At 47.8% G+C, this 23,233-nt stretch overlaps 2 protein-coding genes across 12 annotated transcripts in view; one reads left to right on the top strand and one right to left on the bottom strand.

The window, feature by feature from the left end:
* Positions 1–23,233, top strand: part of LOC119436033 (transmembrane protein 170A) — a 111,903-nt gene that overhangs the window by 60,563 nt on the left and 28,107 nt on the right. The window lies entirely within an intron of this gene.
* Positions 627–23,233, bottom strand: part of LOC119459201 (uncharacterized protein C18orf63-like) — a 158,237-nt gene continuing 135,630 nt past the window's right edge. The window contains exons 4-8 of the mRNA XM_037721053.2: positions 19,575–19,616; positions 18,118–18,194; positions 12,307–12,407; positions 2,443–2,539; positions 627–932 (exon numbers count right to left, since the gene is read on the bottom strand). Coding sequence (XP_037576981.2) covers positions 627–932; positions 2,443–2,539; positions 12,307–12,407; positions 18,118–18,194; positions 19,575–19,616 — 623 coding nt within the window. The remainder of the gene's footprint in view (positions 933–2,442; positions 2,540–12,306; positions 12,408–18,117; positions 18,195–19,574; positions 19,617–23,233) is intronic.

Here is a 23,233-nt window from a genome sequence, read left to right as displayed (position 1 = left end):
CCGGCAACACGCAGAACTGTTGTCGACGCCGTCGGCGTTTTGCCCGCGTTCGCACAAAATGCGTACGGCGTTGGTGACTGTTGCCGGAGCCTCTGATATAAATAGGCACTTGATGCCGCAGCTAAACGTCGTCTCCATTCCCTCCCCCTCCCCCCCCCCTTCCCCGCCACGGCCTTTCGCGCGTCGGATGAAGGCGCGTTTGTTCTACATATATGGTGATTGTAAAGAAGGAAAAAGACGCTTACTTCTGCAGCCCTTAAGGGAGCACGGCGCAGAACGCGCGTTTTTTCTTCGCCGTGCGTTCACTCCCCGTGAAAGCGCGCGTCCCTCGTGCCCTTTCACTCGCACATACAGCGTTCGGCGCGCGGCGACGATTTCATCTCCACGGACGTCATACGGAACCTCACGGCAACGGCGACGGCGACGCCGACGGCAGAAATCTGCTTTGGAGTGTCCATATAATTGCTATCGCAATAAAAAATCATGTTAACGATAAAATAAAACACCCATGCGACCAGCATGTAAGACCTCACTTCTGGTGGAGCCCTACAGGACAAACGCTCGCTGTATAGCGCCCCATGAGGCGCCGTGGTTATCTGCTTGCGGCCTCTGCTGGCGACCCAATTCTATGGGCCTTGCGAGTGCAGACCCACCTGAGCGTCCTTGGCCGTCCAGCGCTGCTTCAAGGTGGGGAACGCCGAATTGTACGACACCAATTGGAACTTCTGGCCGCACACATGGCTCATCTTGAGCTCGACGCATTGCAGAAACTCGCTTATGATGCCGTAGGGGTTGCGGCATGCCAAGGGCTGTGGCTCCGTGGGACGCACGCACAGGATGGGGTACACGTAGCAGCGCTCGCGGGGTTCTCGGAACCGCACTTTCACATAGATCATGGTTCCCTCAGTCTCCTCCGGGATGGGGTAGCCGTACTGCGCCAGCAGGTCGGCATTAAAATCACGCATGTGCCAGGCACGCACAGTTGCGAATGAGGCCTCAGTTGGCTACTTCACCGGCCATACACTCAAGAGAGAAGCAATAAAGAACGTAACGAGCTTACACATTGCATAAGCAACCTCATCTGGTACAGACAGACGAATATTGCGAGAACCCACGTCTTCGGTCGTGCATGGTGCGTGGTCACCCTAATCATTAAAACAAGTTTTGTCAATGGTCTATTATGGGTGACCGAACGTTTTTTCTCATTACATAGATTTTATCGACAAAATAATAAAAGGAAAAGTAATGAAAATTAGAAGCATTCAAAAAATTGGATGAATGAATGAAAAACTTTGTTTAGTGAGCTTTTCAGCGCATGCGTTGGATGGAAGTGCGCTAAAACGCTCACTAAATAAAGTTTTTCATTCATTCAATTTTTTTCAATTGGAAACACACACACGCGCGCGCACGCACGCACACATTTGAGTTCATTTGCATAGAGCTCCCGTTGTATTTTAAATCATGTGCGAGTACAGAATCGGAACACCCTACGTCCGTACTGAAATATTATAATACGCCATATAAACGAGAGAAGGATCTTTGTAGGAATCTCTACAGCCAAGGCTAGAGGCCAAGGGTTTTTTCACCGAAACTAGCTGCTCGCATACATCTACATCCGGGTTCAGAATAGACAAAGCCGAACAGCGCGTTGTTCTATCTTTTTTTTTTCTTTTCGATTTTTTTCTCTCGCTGCCTGTCGACGCGGAACAGTCTGTCATCGAGCGCCGTTACATGGAATGCAAGCGCGTGTACATGTATGCATTTCCTTTCACTATTCTGTTACAGACGCCTCGTCGCCAATATTTCAGCACCCGCTGTTACTGCCCCGTTTTCTTTGCTCGCTTGTGTTCTACATGCGAGTTAGCTAATGTCTCCGAGGTAGAGGCTGAAGAAGCACCGTGTCACCTGTTACAATCCGAAAAGGCTGGATGCAACACTGACAGTTTTCGGCGCTTTGAACTCAAAGTCTTGCGATACACAGTAGTTTTTTTCCCCTAATTAACGCTGACCCATCTCTCCTCTTTTCAACTTCTTTTTCTTCCATGAGCTCATCTCCTCTGCTTGTAATATGTTGATATGAATTTCGTCTTTTCAGCTCATTTTTATGGCTTTTCAGATGTCGCCGAAGATGGTTCTTGGTTCCTGCGCGCGTTACGAATCCTGCGGCGATCGTGCGCAGCTTTCGTCAACACAACAGCAGTAACGACGATGTCGACGACAACAGTGAGAACAAAAGCAAGGAAAGAAATACCCGAACATCTTGCGCACGATGTAGTACATAGTGAGCTTGGATTTCTTAACCTCCGTAAAGTTCTACGCGAATAGCTCGTGAATAAGTTTTGTACATCTTTTTTTTTCTTTTTTGTCTGTAGTTCTATCTCGAGTATATGCGCGGGAGGTGTGCGCTCCAAGTAGAGAATTCTCCACATCATAGTCGCTTACGGTGTCTTTCCAGAACTTCTTCAGCTCCTGGAAGCGTCCATACGGACAATCGGGGCAAACTTTGGGGGCCACTGCTATGGCAATTGCGGTCTCCATGCTGTAACGAGGAAAAAGAAAGCAAAATTGAAAGTCTTGAGCACTATTATAGGTCACGAAATAAAGGGACACCATACGTTGTCAGAAGCAGATGAAATGAATGAATGAATGAATGAATGAATGAATGAATGAATGAATGAATGAATGAATGAATTATTTTACTTCGGTAGAGATCGTGACCTAACTGGTGAAACGGGAGGTGGGTTATGGGGATTGAAGAAGAGGGGTGGCGCTGTGGATACGGCACTATGAACCCCGTGCCTTGGGCGTACCGCTGGAGCGCCAGCGCCATTTTCGTGTATTCGTTGTTTCTGAATGACAAAATCATGTTGAGCCCAGGCGCGTAGCCAGGGGGGGGGGGCTTATTTCAGCCCCCCCCCCCCCCGAAATTTTTTTGTGGTGTCATGCACCACCGACCAAAACAACCACCGGCGCCAGCAATCATTCTGCATTTTATCTACAATGTCTTTTTCATGCTCGAAAAGACATTTCCGAACGAACATTGCGAACCCTGGCTGGATTTCGTGGAAACGCCCATGCACCTGGAGTCACATAACGCAAGGAGCCCCATCCAAGCACAAACTTTCAAGGGCTTTTCGATAGGGAGCGGGCGCGTCGCGGCATCTCGCAGCGGTCGCGGAATCTACGGAGCGGATGGATTTCAATTCCGAAACTTTATGGGTATAAAGTTCTCAAATTTTTGACGCGAAAGGTGCTCTGACATTTCCAGAGGCGTGTTTTAGATTTTCAATTCCGGAATTTTGTGTGTTTAATGTTCGTATAAAATTGGGCCAACTTGCGCGCACTGGAGCCCTCGTGTCCAAGCTGTTCCAGAAGTGGAAGCACGCACTGGAAATCTTCCACACACACTAAAATACTAAATGTCACCGTGACTGTCACCTGGCAGCTGATAATTTTCTCCAAACATATTCAGGAAGCGCGCCCAATGTGATCGATCAGCTGGATCAGGGCAAGCAAAGTAAATTAAGAGAAAACAGAAGAAAGTTAACGGCCTATTATTGAGACAGTTCTTTTTTGAGGGCGACAAGGTCTGGCTCTCCGTGGCCATAGAGACAGTGGTCCTGTGGATTTAAGCAAAGCCTCCGCTGAAAATACTGATATTTTCAGAGCACTTCTTTGCATGCGAGCTGATTGTGGTGATGCATATCTGAAAAACCATTCGGAAAGTTGCCCCAGTAATGCCTCGTATTTTAGCCCAGATGTACAAAACCAAATTATAGAAATTTTTGGCTGGTGACATTATCACAGAAAGGCTAGATGCAAAAGAAAACACTGCAGGCTGCTTCTCCGTACTTGCTGACAAAACGACGTATATTGCTGGAATCGAACAGCTTACTGTTTGTCCAAGGTACCTAAACAAGGATGCCAATGACATCAAAGAAATGTTTTAGCACTGGAATAGATGCCCTCTCTCACTGCGACTACAGGTTTTATGTAAATATGTACAAACTGCTGAAGATTGTAGTCGCCCTTCCAGTGACCACTGCCAGCGCAGAAATAATATTTTCAGACTTGAGATTACTAAAAAACTACTTGCGCTCTACAATGTCTGAGGAACGCATGGTTAGGCTGGCACTTCTCTACGCCCACAGAAACGTTGGCATCAACGTGTGCGAAGTCATTGACCGCTTCGCTAAACTTCTACGCCGAGTGAAGTTTGTACTTTGGATAGCGAAGCCGCAAAAATCAATACAACTAAAAATCTCTGTTCCTTCAGGTCCATAAGCTCGTAGTTATGAAAACAGATGACTGTTCATTAGCTTTTAAAACCGCAGAAATTTTCAACGTTTATTGCAATAGTTAGCATAATGATTAAAATTATCATGCGAATACGAAAATTACGAGGACATTAATAGCCGATTTTGACCGACCTAGTTCATTGAAAGCCCGGCCCACGCAGCGTTTCCCAACAAACACACTCGGATATTGGGTAGTTCAACTTGCCGCATCATGTGTGGCTTTCGTTTGTCTTTTTCTTTCCTTTTTAGCTACCAGAATTTACTGCTTTTTTTAAACGAAGCAATACCCTTCTTTAATTTTGGGTGTAGAATAATTGTTGCCGCTGTGCTGGCCGTTAAAATACACATTTTCGTACTGATTTCGACATCTTCCTCTATTATTCTACCCTTATAGAGCAGGATGGTCCAAGTACACATCACGATTTCTGCGATCATAGTTTTGTTCTTACCTGGATCGTCTGTCTTTCTATGCGTTAAGTTTACTATCCGAGACTGCGCAACATGTTTATTTGTCTTGTTTGACGCATCATATACAGTGACGTTTGATTAGACACCTAGATTTATTGGTGACTTATACGTATATTTAAACATCTTGTTGCGAGATTTTGTGTATACAAGCAGTGAACTTTGTTTCCAGCGATACTTTCTTTGCCCTTGATCAAGTTGTACCTTCGGATTTGTATATTGCATTCTATCATCGCATTTCTAATGTATATTTTACAGAACTCCTGCTTTTTATATGTACTCACTGTTGCGACTACAATTTCAGTGCAATTACTCACAATACACGACCAGTAACAGCTGATCCTGCGCAATCCATTGCAACGAAGGACAGCATCATTGGCCGTTGCAAATGTACAAACAAGGTTCTTGAATGACATAGATTCATCAAAATATTTTTCCTCAACTTGTTAATTACATGGCCTTTACGTTTTTCATATCAGCTGCTTGCAATGCTTTGCTGGTTTCGAACTGATATAGGTTTAAAGTTCGCATGATATGTTCTTTACTTATTAAATAGACACGAAAACGTGGTAGCATTGATATCAGTTATTGCAGCCACAATTTTTGGGACATGGGAATATATTCTTTTATGAAGAAATACATATTTTACTTGTCATGACAGTGCGTAGCGTTCAATAATTCGTTTGCAGCATCTAATATACAATGGCATTGGCAATGGCAATGCAGTTATTTGTTATGGGCCGTCTTCTTCCTTAATGCAAGGAGGCGGCCCGCGTCACAATCGCCAATCACCCCACTGAACAGTTCTTCACCATCTACCCTGCCATCTCGTGACGTCGTGCACGTATCCCGACTGAAGCCGTACTTTTCCGTCGCCTCCTCGTGTAATTAGTCTGCGCCGAGACGGCGCTCAGCCCGCCGGGGCGGTTAGATGTTACGGGCCGCGTCCTTGCATTAAGGAAGAAGACGACGATCGCCGAAAAACGCTGCGCGCGTTGGCCATCTCTGCCAACAGTCCCTGTACATAAATAATGTCCCTCTTTTATCTATTTGACGCCCCGTCACAATATATTTGACCCCTGGACAAATTCTGTAAGGATGAGGCCGCGCTGCAAGGTGAGCCCCCCCCCCCCCCCCCCCCCCCCCCGAACAAAATTTCTGGCTACGCCACTGGTTGAGCCTGACACAAGCGTATAACGGCCTGCAATGATGCATATATTCCGTAAGTTTTGCGCTTCATGCGACACATTCATGCGACACATATGGCTTACTGTATCGCAACAACGATATCGCCAATTTGTAAACTGCGCCTAACAATGCATATAAAGTGAACGAAATTGATGCATTACACTCCGCTGTGAAATATACCGCTAATTTGTTTAGTAGAAACCCTTGTAAACATTGTAGCAATTTCACGTAAGCTGTAAATTCACATTTGTCCGATTTAGACGTTCTAACAGATGCAGTTTACAGAACTGCGAAAACTGTTTTTGGTGCAGAGTTACGGATTTGTAAAATTGGAGCTTCAATTTTTTTTAAGCTTACCAACTTTCGACAATCTTTGTAGACACAAAATCGGTGGTTCTAAATCTAAATTACGCTTCCTACATTTTCTAGAATATAACTTTCACATTTAAATCTCAAGTCGGTCTAGTGGTTGTCTCGTGAGAGAATGTTTGCGTTGTACATGTATTTGAAATGGAAAATCGGAAGGAAGGAAAGGCAGGGAGGTTAACCAGTTTAGCACAACCGGTTTGCTACCCTACACTTGGGAGCGGGAGAATGAAAGATGGAGAGGAGAGAGAGAGCACATAGCACAGCACACACATCGTCAGTCACGGTCCGTCATTCTTGCGTGGTACGTGACATCACTGTCACAGCCGCTTGTCCAAGCCCGTTTCTTTCAAAAATCTAAGCAGTCTTTTCGTCGCCTTCAGCTGCGATGTCTTCTGTCGACGACATGTGAAAATCGTTTCAACTGACATTGGTCTATTGTCAAGGTGCGCTAAAACGGACGCCAGGGACTGTCTCTGAACATTATATTCAGGACAGTCGCATGAAATGTGTTCTAGCGTCTCCTCGCAAAGACAGGCATTGCAAAGTGCGTTGTCGGCCATTCCATTGAGAAAAAAAAAAGATTTCGTGAATGCCACCCATAGCCATAGGCGATAAAGCAGAGTGGCCTCTCTTCGGCGGAGTCCAGTTGGCATACAGAGATGCATCAAAGAGGACAGGTGGAATTGACGATTGCTTTGGTTGGTCTCGCTGCTTGGTGTGCACCATAAAGAAAGCGTGATCTCCTGTGCAAGCACTTGAAGTCTGCTTGCTGCGTCGGACCGTGAAAGTGGTATGGCCTCTTCCTGTGTGTCTTCAAGAGCTGCCCGAGCGGCATTATCGGCGTCTTTGTTCCCTATGACGCTGCACTGACTTGACAGCCACTGAAACGTCACGTGGTGTCCTTTCTCATGTGCTGTATGGAGTAGGTATCTAATACCGAATACGAGCTCTTCGTATGGCCCGTGACGCAGAGCTGCAAGCACACATTGTAGGGCTGCCTTTGAGTCACTGAAGATTGACCATTGTCGAGGTGGTTCCCGATTGACTAAACAAAGGGCAGCGCGCAGAGCAGCTAGTTCCGCAGTTGTCGATGTCGTTGGGTGGTGAGTCCAAAAGCTGATGGCAATAGCTCTTGTTGCGACAACCACAGCACCGGACGAACACTGGAGGTTTGTGGAACCATCAGTATAAATATGTGCACTGTCCGCATACCTCTCCTGCAAAAGAAGCAGAGACAGTTGTTTCAGCACAGGCGACGACAGCTCAGATTTCTTCCTGATACACTAAGATGTACTTTGGGGTAATAAGGCCCTACGGGGGTATCGATGGTGTAGATGCAGCGGTGAAGCCCGAGAGAAGTTTGTCGTTGTACTTGATGATGGTTTTAGAGAACGATGCTTGCCGCCTGTCTGAAGGTAGTGTTGCAAGGTGGTGATAAGGGGCTCGTGCAAAATGCCTGATGTGCGTTCTCAGGACTTCCACCGTAATGTGAGTTTGCATTGGATGGTACCGAGCAATCGCAATAGTTGCCTCTATTGACGTGCATCTGGGCAAACCATGGCAAACTCTGAGTGCTTGAGGTTGTGCTGCCTGCAAAACACGAATATTTGTCTTGCAAGTATAACTCAGTACAGGTAGACTGTATCTGTAGACTAGCTCTGTAGAGTTTCAGCATTGCGTCTACTGACATCCCCCACGTCTTTCCTGCCAAGTATTTAAACAACTGGGAAGTTGCTGTCAGGCGCTGTTTCATGTAGGCCACGCGCGGGCTCCAACAGAGGTCTCGGTCAATGATTACGCCAAGAAACCTGTGGGTTCTGAATAGGAAATGGTCTGCCCATTGATCGAGATAACCTAAAGCCTCAATGGTTTGCGAGTAAATGCCACTAGTGCGCATCTTTCTGGTGACATGCTGAGACCTTGTTTACACTAGAAGCTCGCTGTCAAAGTTGCTGCTCTTTGAAGCCGTGCACGTATCCGAAGACATGTGACTGCTGAAGTCCAGACAGATGTTTGCGTATATTGAAATCTTGATGGTAGTTGGCAAGTATTCAGCAAGTCCAACAAGAGCGAGGTTAAACAGCGTCGAGCTGAGAGCACCACCTTGAGGAACGCCCCTGCTGGTATAGCATCGCGTAGTTGGGCCACCGTCTGTTTACTCAAAGAATGATCTTGCAGCCAGGTAACTTGCAATCCACAACAAGACTCGACCACCTACGCCAACCTTCACAAGAGCATCCAGAATGGCCTCATGTAATAGGTTATCGTATGCACTCTTCACATCTAAAAATAAAGCTGCAGATAAACGCGTACAGGACCTTTCGTGCTGAACATACGAAACGAGATGAACTACATTGTCGATGGAAGAACGGTCACGTCGGAAACCAGCCATGGAATTTAGATAAACCTTGTAGGTGTTCAAGGTACCAATCCAGGCGGCCAAGGGTCATCCGTTCCATTATCTTTCCTACACACCTGACCAGCGCTATTGGGCGGTAAGAAGTGAGCTCGAGTGGGGATTCGCCCTGCTTCAAGAGTGGCACCAGGCGGCTTACTTTCCATTCGTCAGGAATGTTTCCCTCCTGCCATGAGGAGTTATAAAGACTCAACAATTCTCCCAGTGCGGATTCTCCGAGATAGCACAAGGCTCGGTATGATATACCATCTGGACCCGGAGATGAAGAGCGCCTGCAGAGAGCTAGTGCAGCCTCGAGCTCCTCCATTGTAAAAGGAAGGTCCATGCGGCAATCACGGTAATGGGGGACGTCACCTCGGGCTGGAGGATCTGGACGAGTCGCTTGGTCGGCGATCCGCGCACAAAAGTCTTCTGCGACATCAATGTCTTGCCGTCCTTGGAAGAGCGCGAGCGCCTTGAATGGAAAACGCTGTTCCAGAAGGCAACGCAGACCTTGCACCATTTCCAAATCTGAGACAGTAGCTTGCGGGGGTCTAGTGTCTGGCAAAACGTTGCACAACGTTCCGACGCTAATATATCCATCCGACGCCGAATCTTCTTTTGCATCCTGCTGGCCGCCGTAAGGTCATGGATTGATTTGTACGCCGATATCAACGTTCCGCCCGGCGACGAAGTGCTCGAAGTCGCTCTAATTCTATGTCGCAGTCGTTTGGCGTGGAAGAGATCGTCATCATGCGAGTGGTGTTTTGCATCGCACTTTTAATTGTTTGCTCTAACCCAGAGGGTAGGCCCTCGCGGCAAGCATCTGCCATATCAGATTCGAAGGTGGCCCATTGAATCGTCCAAATGGTCCGTGGGCCTGATCTAGAAGACAAGCCTTTGATGTTAAGATAAGTGGGAATGTGTTGACTCTCATGCATCCTAATATAAGGAAACCACTTCACACATATGGCGAGAGAGTTGGAGACGAAAGCAAGGTCGAGGCAGCTGCCGTATGTCCCACCTAGAAAAAAGGTGGGACTACCATCGCTCAAGAGCATTAGGCCACAGTTATAAGCGATGCTTGCTAATCTTCGTCGTCTTGCATTTGTCCTTGTACTTCCCCATGCCGGACGGTGTGCATTGAAATCCCTATATAATCACCCATGGGGTAGGACAAACACTCAAGATATCCGCTAATCTTTTTGTACCAAAATTGCTTGAGGGTGATATATTCACGCTCATGAGAGTAAAGAAGAGTTTGTTCTTTTTAACTGTAATACATATATATTGATTGTCGTCGTGGGGCGCAATTGGTTGCAAAACATAGGTAAGTTCACGACGAACAAAAGCGATGATTTTGCTGCATGCACCATTTCTTTAAGCCATGATAACTTCATACCCTGACAGTCTGATTGGTTTCGACAAGTTGGGCTCACAAATGACGACGAGTGGAAACACATTGGTGTACACAAACTGACGAAAATCTGAAAGGCGTGATTTGAGCTCTCTAGCGCTCCACTGGATGACGGACGCTGCCTTGACTTCTTTTCGGAAGGAGTATGGGTACAGCCATCTTTATAGTTGAGGGATTCAAGCACTGGGCTTAAGGCGTCCAGCACTAAAGTGCGCGTTGAGCAGACGTTGTCCCCATGTTCACCAAAAGCGCTCGGGTGGCTTCCATGAGAGAACGCGGCACCGAAATGACTTGACGATCTGTTTTAGGTGAATCATCCATGGCTGGAGAAGGCTCCGGTGGGGCCGCGACCTTCTGAGGTTCCTTGGCAAGGGAGCGGCTCGGTAGTGTAGGCCACTCCTCTAAAGAAATATTCTTATCCTCTTCCTTCGTGGAAGTGGTGGGCCCTTTCGCGCCGCGACTAATTAAGTGGTGCCGAAGTGGAGTGTGCACTATCACTTCGAGCATGCGCCTTCTTTGAAGAGGTACGATGGCGCCGACGTCGACGCCGGACTATTTCGGCTGCCTCCCTGTGGGTTTAATTGTCTCTGGTCATTTGCTTGAGAACCGCATGCTCATTCTTGATGCTGGGACAGTCTTTCGACGAGACAGCGTGAGGGCCGCTACAGTTGGCGCACTTCAGAACCATGACACCGCAGGTCTTTTCTGCATGAGGTTCAGCGCAACGGGGACACAGTAGCGAGTTGGGACACACGCCCTTGACCTGTCCTAGCCTGAAACACTGATGGCATTGAAGCGGCTTCTGGACGAATGGTCGAACGGGATGTCGGAAATGTCCTAATTTAACGTGGGATGGTGTACAATCACCCTTGAAAATTACTTTTACGCAGCGCGTATTTCCAAGGCGGCGCACTTGCGTAATGATAGTGCCCTCGTTTGCCGGCTTGATGAAGCTAGGTAAGTCATCATTGGGGATGGCAATGTCGATGTCGTAAAATTGCACCAGCTATAGATGTATCGTCGATCGGGATAAAGGGGCGCATTTTGATGCCGCCTAGCTCCGTGATTTCTTGAAGTTTTCCAAGTGCACTCACGTTGTACACGTCTATGGCGAGTATATTCTTCCGTAGATTTATTCTGATGTATTTAATTTGATCCGGCACCGCACATTCCAGAAAAAAAGGATAGGGCGTGCCGGTTCAGCAATCGTACGTTGCTTGTGGGTTCTTCCGGCATAAAGATGATGACGTGCGGGCAGCGCGCAGGCCTTGACTTCATAGTCGTACTCGGAGGAGTTGACGGCGATGTGTTGACGATCTTTCTCTTCGCCCTCTTACTCCGGACGGGTATGAAGCTGTCGTCGGATGAGTCGTCGTCCGACATAGAGTACAGCTCGGTGTCTTCGGTGTCACTGGTGGAGCCAGCTCACTTCCTTGTGGTTGACGGCCGTGATGACTTCTGGCCAGGCGGGCCTCTGGCATGCTCCGCGTCCATGGCCGCAAGACAGAGAGGGAAGGCACCTCGAAAGGCGAAGATTTCACCAAAAATTCAGAGAGCAGAGAAACAAGTGTTCTGCTACTTCGACGTCATCCTCGGAAAATCGGAAAACTGCCACTATGCCTCTGCACACGCCATATAGGAAAGCGTAGACAACTTTAGTTTCGGCCGGTTGATCCCGTCATCATGAAAACCAGGATCTGCTGATGTGAACAGTTTTTCACTTTTGTGACTGTAAGTGAAAGACACGCCTGTACGACGTTTTCACTGGCCTTATCCGCGATCGATCACTCTCGGCGACAATTTCACTTTCGCGAGGCTTCACTTTACGAAAAATATGCCTCACTTTATCAGCAGACATTCGCTGACGTTTCATTGTTTCTGCTGTCTTTTCTGTCTGTGAACTCTCGACGGTCACGAGAGACGAAAGATGGCGCCAACGAGTAGTGAGACAATCGAGTATAGCTTCTCTCTTCACGTGACCTTCCTCTGGGTGACCCACATATATCGCGCACTTTAAGTGGCTCGGCGAAATTACGGCTATTTCTATATAAGGCGCACGTGGGCTGTGCACGCAAGGAACTTTCCGTGCTAGCACAGAAGCCTAAACGGACGCACCCAAGAAATGAAATATGCGATGGCCGCTGAACAGCCTTACACAGCACACGGCGTCATACCTTGGCAGTACGTAGCACTGCAAGGGCTCTATCGGTACCTCCTCCGCGGACAGCCACTGCAACGTGGCGCGGTCGTGTCGCGACTTCCGCAGGTCAGCCATCTGCGAGGAGAAGTTTACGATTACCGAGCATGGAAAAGGTTTGGGCAGTAATGTTACGCAAGGGCACGAAAAGATAGAACAAGAGACAGAGAAAAGAAAAATCGCACGCCGCACAAGCAGTCCGTCGGCTTTAATTCAATAAACGTTTTATTTCAGCTGGTGCGCACAAGTGTACATGTTTGACAGAAATGGTTACGCAAGTATATCCTCATGCAATTCTTTTATTTTTCTTGTCTTGTCTTATTTCGAAATATTCAGAAAATATTTTGAGACTCGAAGTCGGACACACAAGTTGCCCACGTGGGTTTTGGTCATTGTAGCTTGAAAACGGGTCCGTGCCCAAGTCCACGTTGCTCTGCCTTCTCGTGTAATATCAATAAAGAATTTCGAGGTAAAAGTTACGTGATGAGTGCAAGCTCGCATGGGAAGTGTTACAAAGAAAAGGGAGAGCGAGAGAGCGTTGCCTATAATGACGACATGAAAATATCGCACCAAAACAACCTTTTGACTCCGCACATTTATGGCCGATGTTTTTTAAAATTGTTTTTATTTCAGATTATTATTTTTTGCGTTTAGGGACAATGCGTGCTATGAAATATAGCACATGTGTACTGAGTGCGTCGTTTACCACTATACCTATGATGGAAAAGGGTGCCACACATTATGTCTAAGTTGCTTGCATTCTGCAGTGTTGTGTTTTCACAGGTCACGTTCTTGTAAACTCTTTTAGCGCAGCAGTTACCAGAGGTGAAAGCTTCTTCCGACAAAGAAAAAGCAAACAGAAAAAAAAAAATGTCGCAGTTTCACCCGAACGGCGAAGCATCAATTGCGATAGCAAATTAGTAGATAGCTATACGGAGTAAGGATAGTTGTTTTATCAGGTGTATAAACTTGGACATGCAGCAGCACCTGCAACGCGCAGAACTGCTGTCGACGCCGTCGGCGTTTTGCCCGCGTTCACACCGAACACACGCGGCGTTGGTGACTGTTGCCGGTGCCTCTAGGGGCGGCTCGGAGGTTTTCGACGAGATCAGAACGGGACAGTCGTCGAGCAGTGTCGGAAGTCTTTACCACCTTCTCGCCTCGCAACGTTTATGTATAGACCTTTTCATCGGGCGAGGAGGAAAGGGCGCGCGACGAGCCTTTCCTCCTCTCTGGCTTGTGCGAGCCGGCGCGGCGCGGCTTGAATGTGTTGCCGGTCGCGCAATGCGGAACGAATTCGAGGCGTTTTGCCTAGTTCTGAGTGTAATTTACGGGATATCAGTTCTTACACGGCCGCTGGATAGAAAAAAAAAAAAAAAAAAAAGGTGCGGCCTGCTGCATCGCGTCGCCGTCAATGGGCGAGCGCGTCTCGGCAAAGTTGACAGTTGCGGCCGCAGTTTTTGGTGAGGGAGCCACTACTACGGTACACAAGGCAGACGCCGGTTCGTGCTACAATGTGGTTGCCGTAGGATTTATCCGTGTTGGTGTGCTTTTTCGTGCGCATTCTAGTGTGCTTTTTTTGTGTGATCTTGTGTGTGAGCAGCTTGCCTTAGGTTTTCTGTGCTTGACTACGGTTCTTTGGTGTGCGCATGTCTGGCAGACGGTTTTTCCTAGCGGTGTGATGCCGCGAAGCGGTTGTGTGCCGCTGTGCAACTCGAACGCGAGAAGAGACGCTACTGTGAAGTACCACGAATTCCCTTGCGATCCACAGGGTCGGAAAGCGTGGCTGAAGAATATTTGTCGCCAAGGGCCGTCAGGGAAAGGAAGCAAGTGGGAGCCAAGCGACAGGTCGCTGGTGTGTTCATTACATTTTACTGAGGATGATTATAAAAATAACACAAAGATTAGGCTCTTGCTTCCGACTGCGGTCCCGACTGTGTTTCCCGGTTATCCGCCGTACATGCAAAAAAAAAAAAAAAAAAAAGAACGCGCAGCCCAGGAAACTTTTTTTTTTCGAGCCCAGGAAAAACATCGGCCGCAACTGTCAACTCAGCCGAGACGCGCTCGCCCACTGGTGGCGACACGACGCAGCAGGCCGCACCTTTTTTATGTAAAAAGAGCCACGAATGGATTGATCAACTCCGGGCTGTCCAGAAGGCCCACATGAGGCGGTGAGCCTTGGCCTTCCCGTCCCAACGTGGTAGCGGCCTGCAGTCTTGGCCCTATGAAAACGGGGTGAAGATTCTTCCGGGCCTTAATAAATTTTACTACCTGCCTACCTAGCGGCCGTGCCACTGCCAGCGCAGAGAAATATTGAAACGTGCGAGGGGAGTTCGGTTGAAGAGAAGAACGAAGCTGGGCTGGATCATGTGCGGCACTATGGATTGTTTTCGCTGAGCGATACCTTCGCATTCAACATCTTGTAAATAAACACGATCAATCGTATTGAAGTCGTGTTTAAGAAACACGTAAATCCACAACCGATTATTCGCAATAGAGCATTTCTTTTCATTTCAGGTGAGTCGAGCGGGCAGTCTTCATGGAGAGCATTGAGGCTCACTCTACAAAAGATTGGCACTCCCAGAGCAGATTTTTCACATATGTGGGGTAATCGGCACTTCTAATAACTACTTCAATATTCAACCTGTAATGTACCACTATAAAACGCGTTATTTACGGCCTGAATAAAGTCACTGTTGCGCGTACAAACGCGGCTGTGGGAATGCTTCTCCGTGAACGGGGGTACCCGAGCAGTGGCGCCAGAGCGGGCGCGAGGAGAACTAGGCCCGTGACGCCGTTTCGGCGCCACGCAACGGGCCGTACCTTTTTTTTTTATCCAGCGGCCGTCGTTCTTACGAAGTCGTCGGACAACCACTGTGTAGCCTTTAGGCGCAGCAGTAGCTACGTATCTGGAAATTTCTCTTGGATGTGCAAAAATGAGACGCGCATGATCAGCCGCGGTGTGTGTATGTGAAGTGAATTAACTATGTTGGATGTTTCGGTTTTCACTCGACAAAGAGTTGTTGTGATACATTTCCATCAGTCCTCCGGCATCGTTCTCACCCATTTTAAGTCTAGTAGACTTCAAATCACTATGTCTACGTCCTGCAAGGGGCCGAAGGCTTTGCTCAACACAGCGAGCACTGCGGTTGGCAAACCAACATGATACACACATGCAATTGCTTCGTGCTTAGATCGGCATTGCCTTTTTTGCTCTTTAAGGCACAATATACAAATCGGATCGCATAAAGAGAATCCAACAGCTATTTGTAAGTACACAATTTCCGTAACGTGGGTGAATGCGTCGTAAATGACTGAACTTAGGAGGCTGAAAAAAAAAAAAGGGGGGGGGGGGGTTCATATGTACTCCTTTTGCGTCAAAATAAAACAGAACACGGGATAACGACGCAATAAGATTCCGCATGGTCGTGCTGCATGCTTGGACCACTTCGACCATACGCTATATAGAACAAACAGATCTATAACACAGCATTTAGTACTGCCTCGGGCGCTCGCACAGTCTGCAGCTAGTCGTTCGACCACTCGAAAAGTGAGATTCACACTGTACGGTATGCGGTTATTATTAACCAAACTATTTTATTTGTAGGCGGGAACCTTGACCAGCAAACAAGGCTGTCGCCCAGTGTATCTACACATAACATCTTGAACGCTTGTCAAAGTAAACAACACGACTTATTCTCCAGCAGAACGGTACCAATGCACGCTGTTAGGATCGTCAAATGTTTCGTAACTATACGTTGCAGCTATACCACAGCTTAGAATTATAGTGCTGAGATTGCTGCAGTAAGGTAACATTCGTGAAACGAATTTTCAGAAATATCTAACTGATATTCGAGGCTGATTGCAAGCTCAAACAAACGCGCGCACCGCGCGCTGGGTGCTCCATCCGCCCTAACACCAGCAGTTACTCCAGCCGCTTAATTACTTCAGACTTAAATTCCTTCACTACGCCTCACAGGACCCTTCCCCACGTAGAAGACGCCATTTCATGGTAAATAGACCGCGCGAGTGCGAAAAAATCCACCAGAAACTGCCGCCGAGCGTATACCACAGCATACAACACGGGCGTTCGCCCAAGCCAGCATGCCAACTGCCCACAGATGGCGCCACTGCCTACGCAATGGCGGCGCCCATGAAAAAACGGTCTATATATATAAATTCGCATTTAGTGCTGCAGCTAAACGCTGCCTCCCCTCCCTCCAGTCCCCCCACGGCCTTTCGCGCGACCGAAGAAGTCGCGTTTGCTCTCCGCCATGCGTTCGCTCCCCGTGAAAGCGCGCGTCCCTCGCGCGCTTTCACTCGCACATACAGCATACGGCGCGCGACGATGATTTCATCACCATTGGATTCTATTGACCCTTTTCGCGGCGATCTCGTGGGCGCTGCCATGTTTGATCACGTGGTGACGCGTCCATTGCTTGCCTCAACTGCCTCCGTTGCCTCCTTGTTTACAATGGAAGTGTATGACGCCGGCGCGGCTTAGAAAACCTCTGTTTTCGGAGATATCGTAGACGGTGACTAGCTGGACGACACGCAGCTTTGATCACAGCTTCATAGAACATGCAAAAGCGCTTTCGGAGATGATTAAGCTATGTCCAAAAGGCGCAAGCAGCGTATATGGTGCTTGTTCTAAAAGCAAGACTAAATATGTATTCCAAGCTATCCAAGCTTTCTGATTATGAATTAATTCAGGATTAGTATGTTTTGCTCTTTGTTCTTTATTCGGCAAATATTTTGAAGCAGTGGCTTGTCAGTTTCTGACTCAGTGAAGTTCCTCGGTGCGGCCACTGTCTCATTATTTTCTGCCTAATCGCTCGTGGGTGTGCTCAGTTCCGATATATTTGTTCTTCCTGCCCACAAGGTTTGAAATGTCGCTGTTTTGTACATTGGGTACCTTGTAGCAAATATATATTACAGCAAGTAACTCGCTTACTTTCGTGGACCGTCACGAAACATTCAGCTTCGACCATTCGTGCGCCATATGTGTAGTCCGTCATTTATTCTGCGTATACAGTGCGCATATATTCAAGTGTGCGCCCATTCACTTATTCTTGAGACGTTGGCGATAGAGTGGGCGTAAGTTTTCCTGCCATTTGGGACAGATGTGTAAAGATAACGTGCGCGAAACTTACTATGACAGGAAGCGGCGCTACTCCCTTTGTCATTGTTTAACGAGTGGTACTCACTCTTGCCGACGTTCTGTGGATGAAGCCCTTTCTTTGAAGGTGAGCGATACAAGGCTGGCGGATGAGCAAATTTATGTATCCTCGAGGAAAGCCGTATGTACATCACGAAGTGCCGGTAACACGTTCGGACAGTTGCAGCAGCGGTCCGCGAACTTGGCCACACAGATTCATTCTATTACTTAACATGCCAGTCACTATTTTTGCAGCCAACTACTGCACACGTCTTCAATCCACATGATTCAATCTAGCATGATTGGAGCACAGTGTCTTAGCGAAAACTCAGTTGCATTCCCAACAGCTGATCGCACAGAAGCAAGGTAGAATCGGTAATGGTTTCGTATTCGTGCGCGGTCGCTGAGGAGAGGTATGGCGCGCCGCCATGAGCGCCATCTCGTTTCTCTAAAACAAACTGCTCCGGAAAAAGGGTCAATACAAAACCTCACGGCGACGGCGACGACAACGGCGACGCCGACGGCAGAAATCCGCTTGGAGTGTCCATATAATTGCTATCGCAATAAAAGAACTTGCCACACACACACACGCACACACATGTATACAGAGAGACAGAGCGGGGGGCTCACCGTCATGCGTGGCAGCCTGATAGTCCTACCGGCCAGCGTCAGCGTGGTCTGCGTCTCTGTGGCTAATATCATGTACTCTGGAAACGTAAAATAGAGAGTATTTGAGCACAACAAGAGATGAACAGAGAGACTGATGGACCTCGGCGCATTTATCTCACCGTCATGCGTGGCAGCCTGATAGTCCTACCGGCCAGCGTCAGCGTGGTCTGCGTCTCTGTGGCTAATATCATGTACTCTGGAAACGTAAAATAGAGAGTATTTGAGCACAACAAGAGATGAACAGAGAGACTGATGGACCTCGGCGCATTTATGAACTCCAAAAGTATTTCTCGCTTCGCGCTACATTCGTGTGGATGACACTTTTTCCTTTCATGAAACTTCCGCCCCCCCCCCCCCCCCCCCTTTCCGCAGAACTTATTTGCCAGATACACACACACAAACAAACAAAAAACACTATAAACGAGAGAACAACATAAATATAAGAAAAACTTTAATAATCGAGAGTTTTCACAATCACATAGAGTGATAAAAACACGCTACGTACTCTCTACAAATTTACAAAGACCTTGAGATAATATATTGCGCAGCGCAGACTCAGCGTTACAGGCATGCTGTTTAGAAGAACTTGTTGTTGGGCGAGTTGGTACATATTAGCGGACATTGTTTGCGCCCGTCCTTGTTCCATGCTGTATTTGTGGTCGGTCTTTTTCGCGCAGTTAAACAATGTCCGTTATGGGCATGCGCAGGGCTTTTCGTTAGGGGAGGGGGGGCGGGGAGGGGGGGGGGGGGGGGGGGCTATCTTGCAGCGGCCTTCCCCGAATCCACTTTTTTTTTACACGTGGTTTCAACCCTATAGGGCATTTCGCGGACGTTCGTCAAGACATGAAATGCCGCCATAGGATATAATAATTTGTTTTACCAAGTCGCACGTATTCAGTAGTTTATTGCGTCGGGTTCTTGAATTATTAAAGAATAAAAATATTATATAAAAATACAACTCGGATCTGTATACTCGCAGTCGTGAATCCTTTGGCGTATCCAAATTTTTCCTTGACAAATAGTGGCGCATTCACTGACGCTTGTAACGCTCGTGGGTTTCGACAAGGGCAATGCACAAGTCATCACCCTCATTGCTTATAGCGCAAGTTAGTGTTATAATCAATGATGACTACCGAATCTGGACAGTTTTTATAGTTTTTTTAAACAAATACTGTCATGAAAATGCAACGTTAAAAGCCTGTTTCAATACAAAATAGCAGGATTTATAAAATGCGTTGTAAAATTATTTCGGGCGTTACTGTGGAGTCGTAGCCTCTTGTAGGCCCGAGTTTAAATCCTTCGTTGCCAATACCTTCGGCCTAACCAATTTTTAAGCGGTGTCAAGCAAACCCGGAGGTGTCACGCAAGTGCATACACAAAAAGCAGGGACAGCATGGTCAGTAGAAGAGTATAATTACCTACTGCTAGTTGGACGCCGGTGTTGACTAAGAAGTCTCTTCCTGTAAAATAACAAAAATAAATAAACAAAGAAAGAAAGGCAAATGAACGAAAGTTTACATCCCCCGTAGATGCAACACGAAATTACGAACGACACACAAACGGGTTCCTCGGTGTATACCAGGGTCAAGGACGAATTCTTTCCAAATATCCCTTGCGGGTCTCCCTTGTTTTGTGCCGCATTCAAGGGGACACTAAATGGCAACATTAAAAGTTTATGCTGATAGAGTATTCTTTCAAACCTCTTTCTTCGTTAATTTCCACTTTTTTTTCTTTTTCTTTTCTTTTTACCATTTGACGCCGAAACCCCAGCCCCGGTACGTCATTGTGACGTCATGAATTTCAAAGTGCTTTCTAGAGTTCGGGTCGTTGTGACGCAGTAATAGTTCTCGAAACATGCTGAGCACAGTCTTAGGCCTCTTTAACATACAATTACTATTTACCGATAAAAAAAAGTTAACTAGGCCAGAGCAGTCACAGTCAAAATTCATGGCGTCCCTGCGTACGAGCTGATGCGGGAACTTGAAAGAGGCGTTGCCACCCGTCTATCGTGTTTGGTTCTCTTCTGGTGCACCGAGCGTCCACTTGCGGTACGAGTGTCTTTCTTTCTTTTTTTCCTAATTTGTAAAAGCGTATTTTGCTTTGTGTCCCTTTAGGTGGGTGCCAGCTTTCTCTTTTACGAGTCTACTTTTAAATATCAAAATTTTCTCAGGAACATTGCACTTTGAGTTGTGCCTTGCAACATTGTAAACTAAGGCAAACAATATCTGTGCGTCGAAGCGAAATAAATTAAAACCGAAAGTCAGTAAAAAAAAAATGCATCTGATTGTGAGGGGCTGGGAATGACGCTGCGTCCTATCACCAAATGCCGGCGTGACTGGCAGTTCTAAATCATCGCAAAGAAATGCGAGGGCGCACTCTTAAGGTGCGTCCACACCAAGGAGGTTTTAAAAAAGATTCTGGAGTGGCACTCCTGCTTCGAAAGTGAAGTCAGGCCGCCGCCATCTTACTCAGCGCACGATTTACGAGACATCAGGTAATAGCGGAATGTAGGAAACGCCTACTTTTCGCCTCCTTTATGTTTAAGATGGCCAACTTCGCTGGCAATATCCTGTTGAATTGTCACAAAAGAGCGCATAATCTAAGCGCACGCTGTGTGTCGCGCAAGCCAGCGAAAGTAGCACGCCGGCCCTGCGGCAGCTTCAACGGAGGGGGAGAGCGCATACGCCTCAAACAGCCGACGCGACCGACGGAATCTAGAAGCGACGGTAACGATAGAGAGAGACGAAACACACTCTCAGACCCTGAACAAACGGCGAGTTGAGAGAGAGAGAGCGAGAAGCCCGAGCGCGCGCCAGCAGGAGGAGGCGCCACCCCCCCCCCCCCCTCGACGACACTGCGACAGCGGCGGTCGAAGATGCGAGAATTGACTAGAAGATTCCCAGGCTTTGGCCATGCTACGGGATCCCAACTTTAACCGAAGGTTCCAGAACCTCCGGTGAAAGCTATAAAAACGCCGTGCGGGAATCAGAAGGTGGATCAGACCGCGCCGGTGAAGAGATGTAACGTGAAGACTGACCGTCTGCGGAAGAAGGGGATTCCCCGGCAAGCTAACCGACGAGTTCATCGAGCGTCTGCATTTCCGGAAGAAATTCCTTTTTCGAGATTTGCCTGGAGCTACGCCGAGATCATCCGGCTCAAGACCAGCACGGGTGAATATGATTGGACACTTAGTGTTCCTATTCATTTTGTACTTTACGTGTTGGACTCTTAGTGCTTGTCGTTAATTATTTTCCTGTGTTTTGTGAATACCCATCTGAATTGTATTGGGAAGTGTCTAACCTAAGTGTGCACGTGTGTGTGTATAACTGCCTTGTTTGAAGAATATATTTTGTTGTGTTTTGACAACTCTGGGCTCTGACTCGGTCTTTGGACAGCAACCGGCGTTCGCTGGCGCACCAAAGGGCCCCTACTAATTGGCCTTGCTTTCGTGGGGTTATTTTCTGAAGTTGATAAGTCGGCTTTGGAATTTGGCCCGGCGCAGGGCCTCGTTCACGGGATGTGTGACATGAATATATACCTTTGTTTCACTGGTTTTAGGAGGGAACCTGAATGCCATGGGACATTTTTTGAGAGTTCTTCATATCAACACTCAGCCAAATATAACATTTTAGCTAGAAACAACGACCTTTTATTTTACAATTGCCCTAGCGTTTACATTCGCAAAACAAAAACACTTAAGGTGTGGGCGGACTGCAGCCTGCGCGGCACTGTTTCAGAGGTGAAGTCAGGGCAAACGCTGGCTTCACCCCTGCTGTTAAACAGTAGCGAGCACTGCCGCTCCAAAATTGTTTTTAGAACCTCCTTGGTCCACACTAACGGGGAAAACGCACGCGCGGGGCACGTCGCAAGTGATAGAACGCGGGAAGGCCAGCGAGTATAGTGGCCGATTTATTCGCGTGGCCAAAAGACGCGAATAACTATCACCCACTCTAAGCATCCCTTATCCCAGTCGCGGTGATTTCGGCTGAGAACGAATTTGTCGCTTGCTGGCGGCGGCAAAGACGCCCGCAAATGTGGTAATGCCACTTTCTGCCGCCTGCTGCGTGCGGCGCTTTCCTGCTACTGTGGGCGTACATATAAAGACGGAGGAGCGACAGACAATTTTATACCGGATCCGCAAATAGTGTAGAAAGCGACATTTTGATCTGTGATCTCCACCATCAGATACAAACTACCGTTTCCTTCCCGCAGGGAGAAGCAAATTTGTCCCCGCCAGGGGCTTGGCGCTTTCTGAAAGGAAGGCAGGGCGGCGGCATTGCTCAGATTACGTCAGGTACGTTGCGCGCAGTGGGCATCTACGCTATCGGTCGCTTCTCGCTAAGCTGCTTTCTGTGGCGTCCCAGATTCTAAATTCTTAAAGAAAACGTGGACGTCGGGGGGTATTCATGGACGCGTGCAAACTCACGGCGATGTTAGCGCCTGAGCAGCCGACCATGTCTTCTGAAAACACCTTTAAAAAAATGATGCTAAACAAGCTAAGAAAACACAAGTAAGCGGTCTAACTTTCCATAGCAGGTCCATATGCTCGTAGATTATGCGTTTAGAATATTGATGTCACTTTCTCTTTTTTCTTCTTTCTTTTTTAGTCAATATCCGCAGTTTGACTGACTCCTCAAATCATTTCGAAACCACGTCTGCAGACAAATTAGGACCAGTGACGAGGCTTTGCTGGACAGGCGCACAGTGGCGCCGGTTCCATGAACGGCGCGGGATTCTCCGGGCGGTGCGCACCATGGAACAGGTACTGTGCCACTCTGTTCCAGTCGGGGGCCAGCCGCGCCTGCCACGTGTAGACCAGGCACGACTGGAAGTCACTCGGCAGCACGCGCTGCCTGGAGCACACGCGCAGCTCCATCACCTCCAGGCGCTGCTCGAATGGTTCGCTGTCCAACAGGCTCGCCTGCACGGGAACGCACGCCGTGAGTACGCGACACCGGGCGTTGTGTGTGGAAGGCCTCGCGCGCTTGCCAGTGAACTACTCTCTACGGACCGTTTCAGATTCGGTCGATAGTCGCGGTCATCTCGAGTCATTAATTCATTCATTCATTCATTCATC

Source organism: Dermacentor silvarum, chromosome 1 (assembly GCF_013339745.2).
Source record: "Dermacentor silvarum isolate Dsil-2018 chromosome 1, BIME_Dsil_1.4, whole genome shotgun sequence".
Taxonomy (NCBI): Eukaryota; Metazoa; Arthropoda; class Arachnida; order Ixodida; family Ixodidae; genus Dermacentor; species Dermacentor silvarum.
Note: the sequence above shows the minus strand (reverse complement) of the source record. Positions and strands in the feature narration are given on the sequence as shown.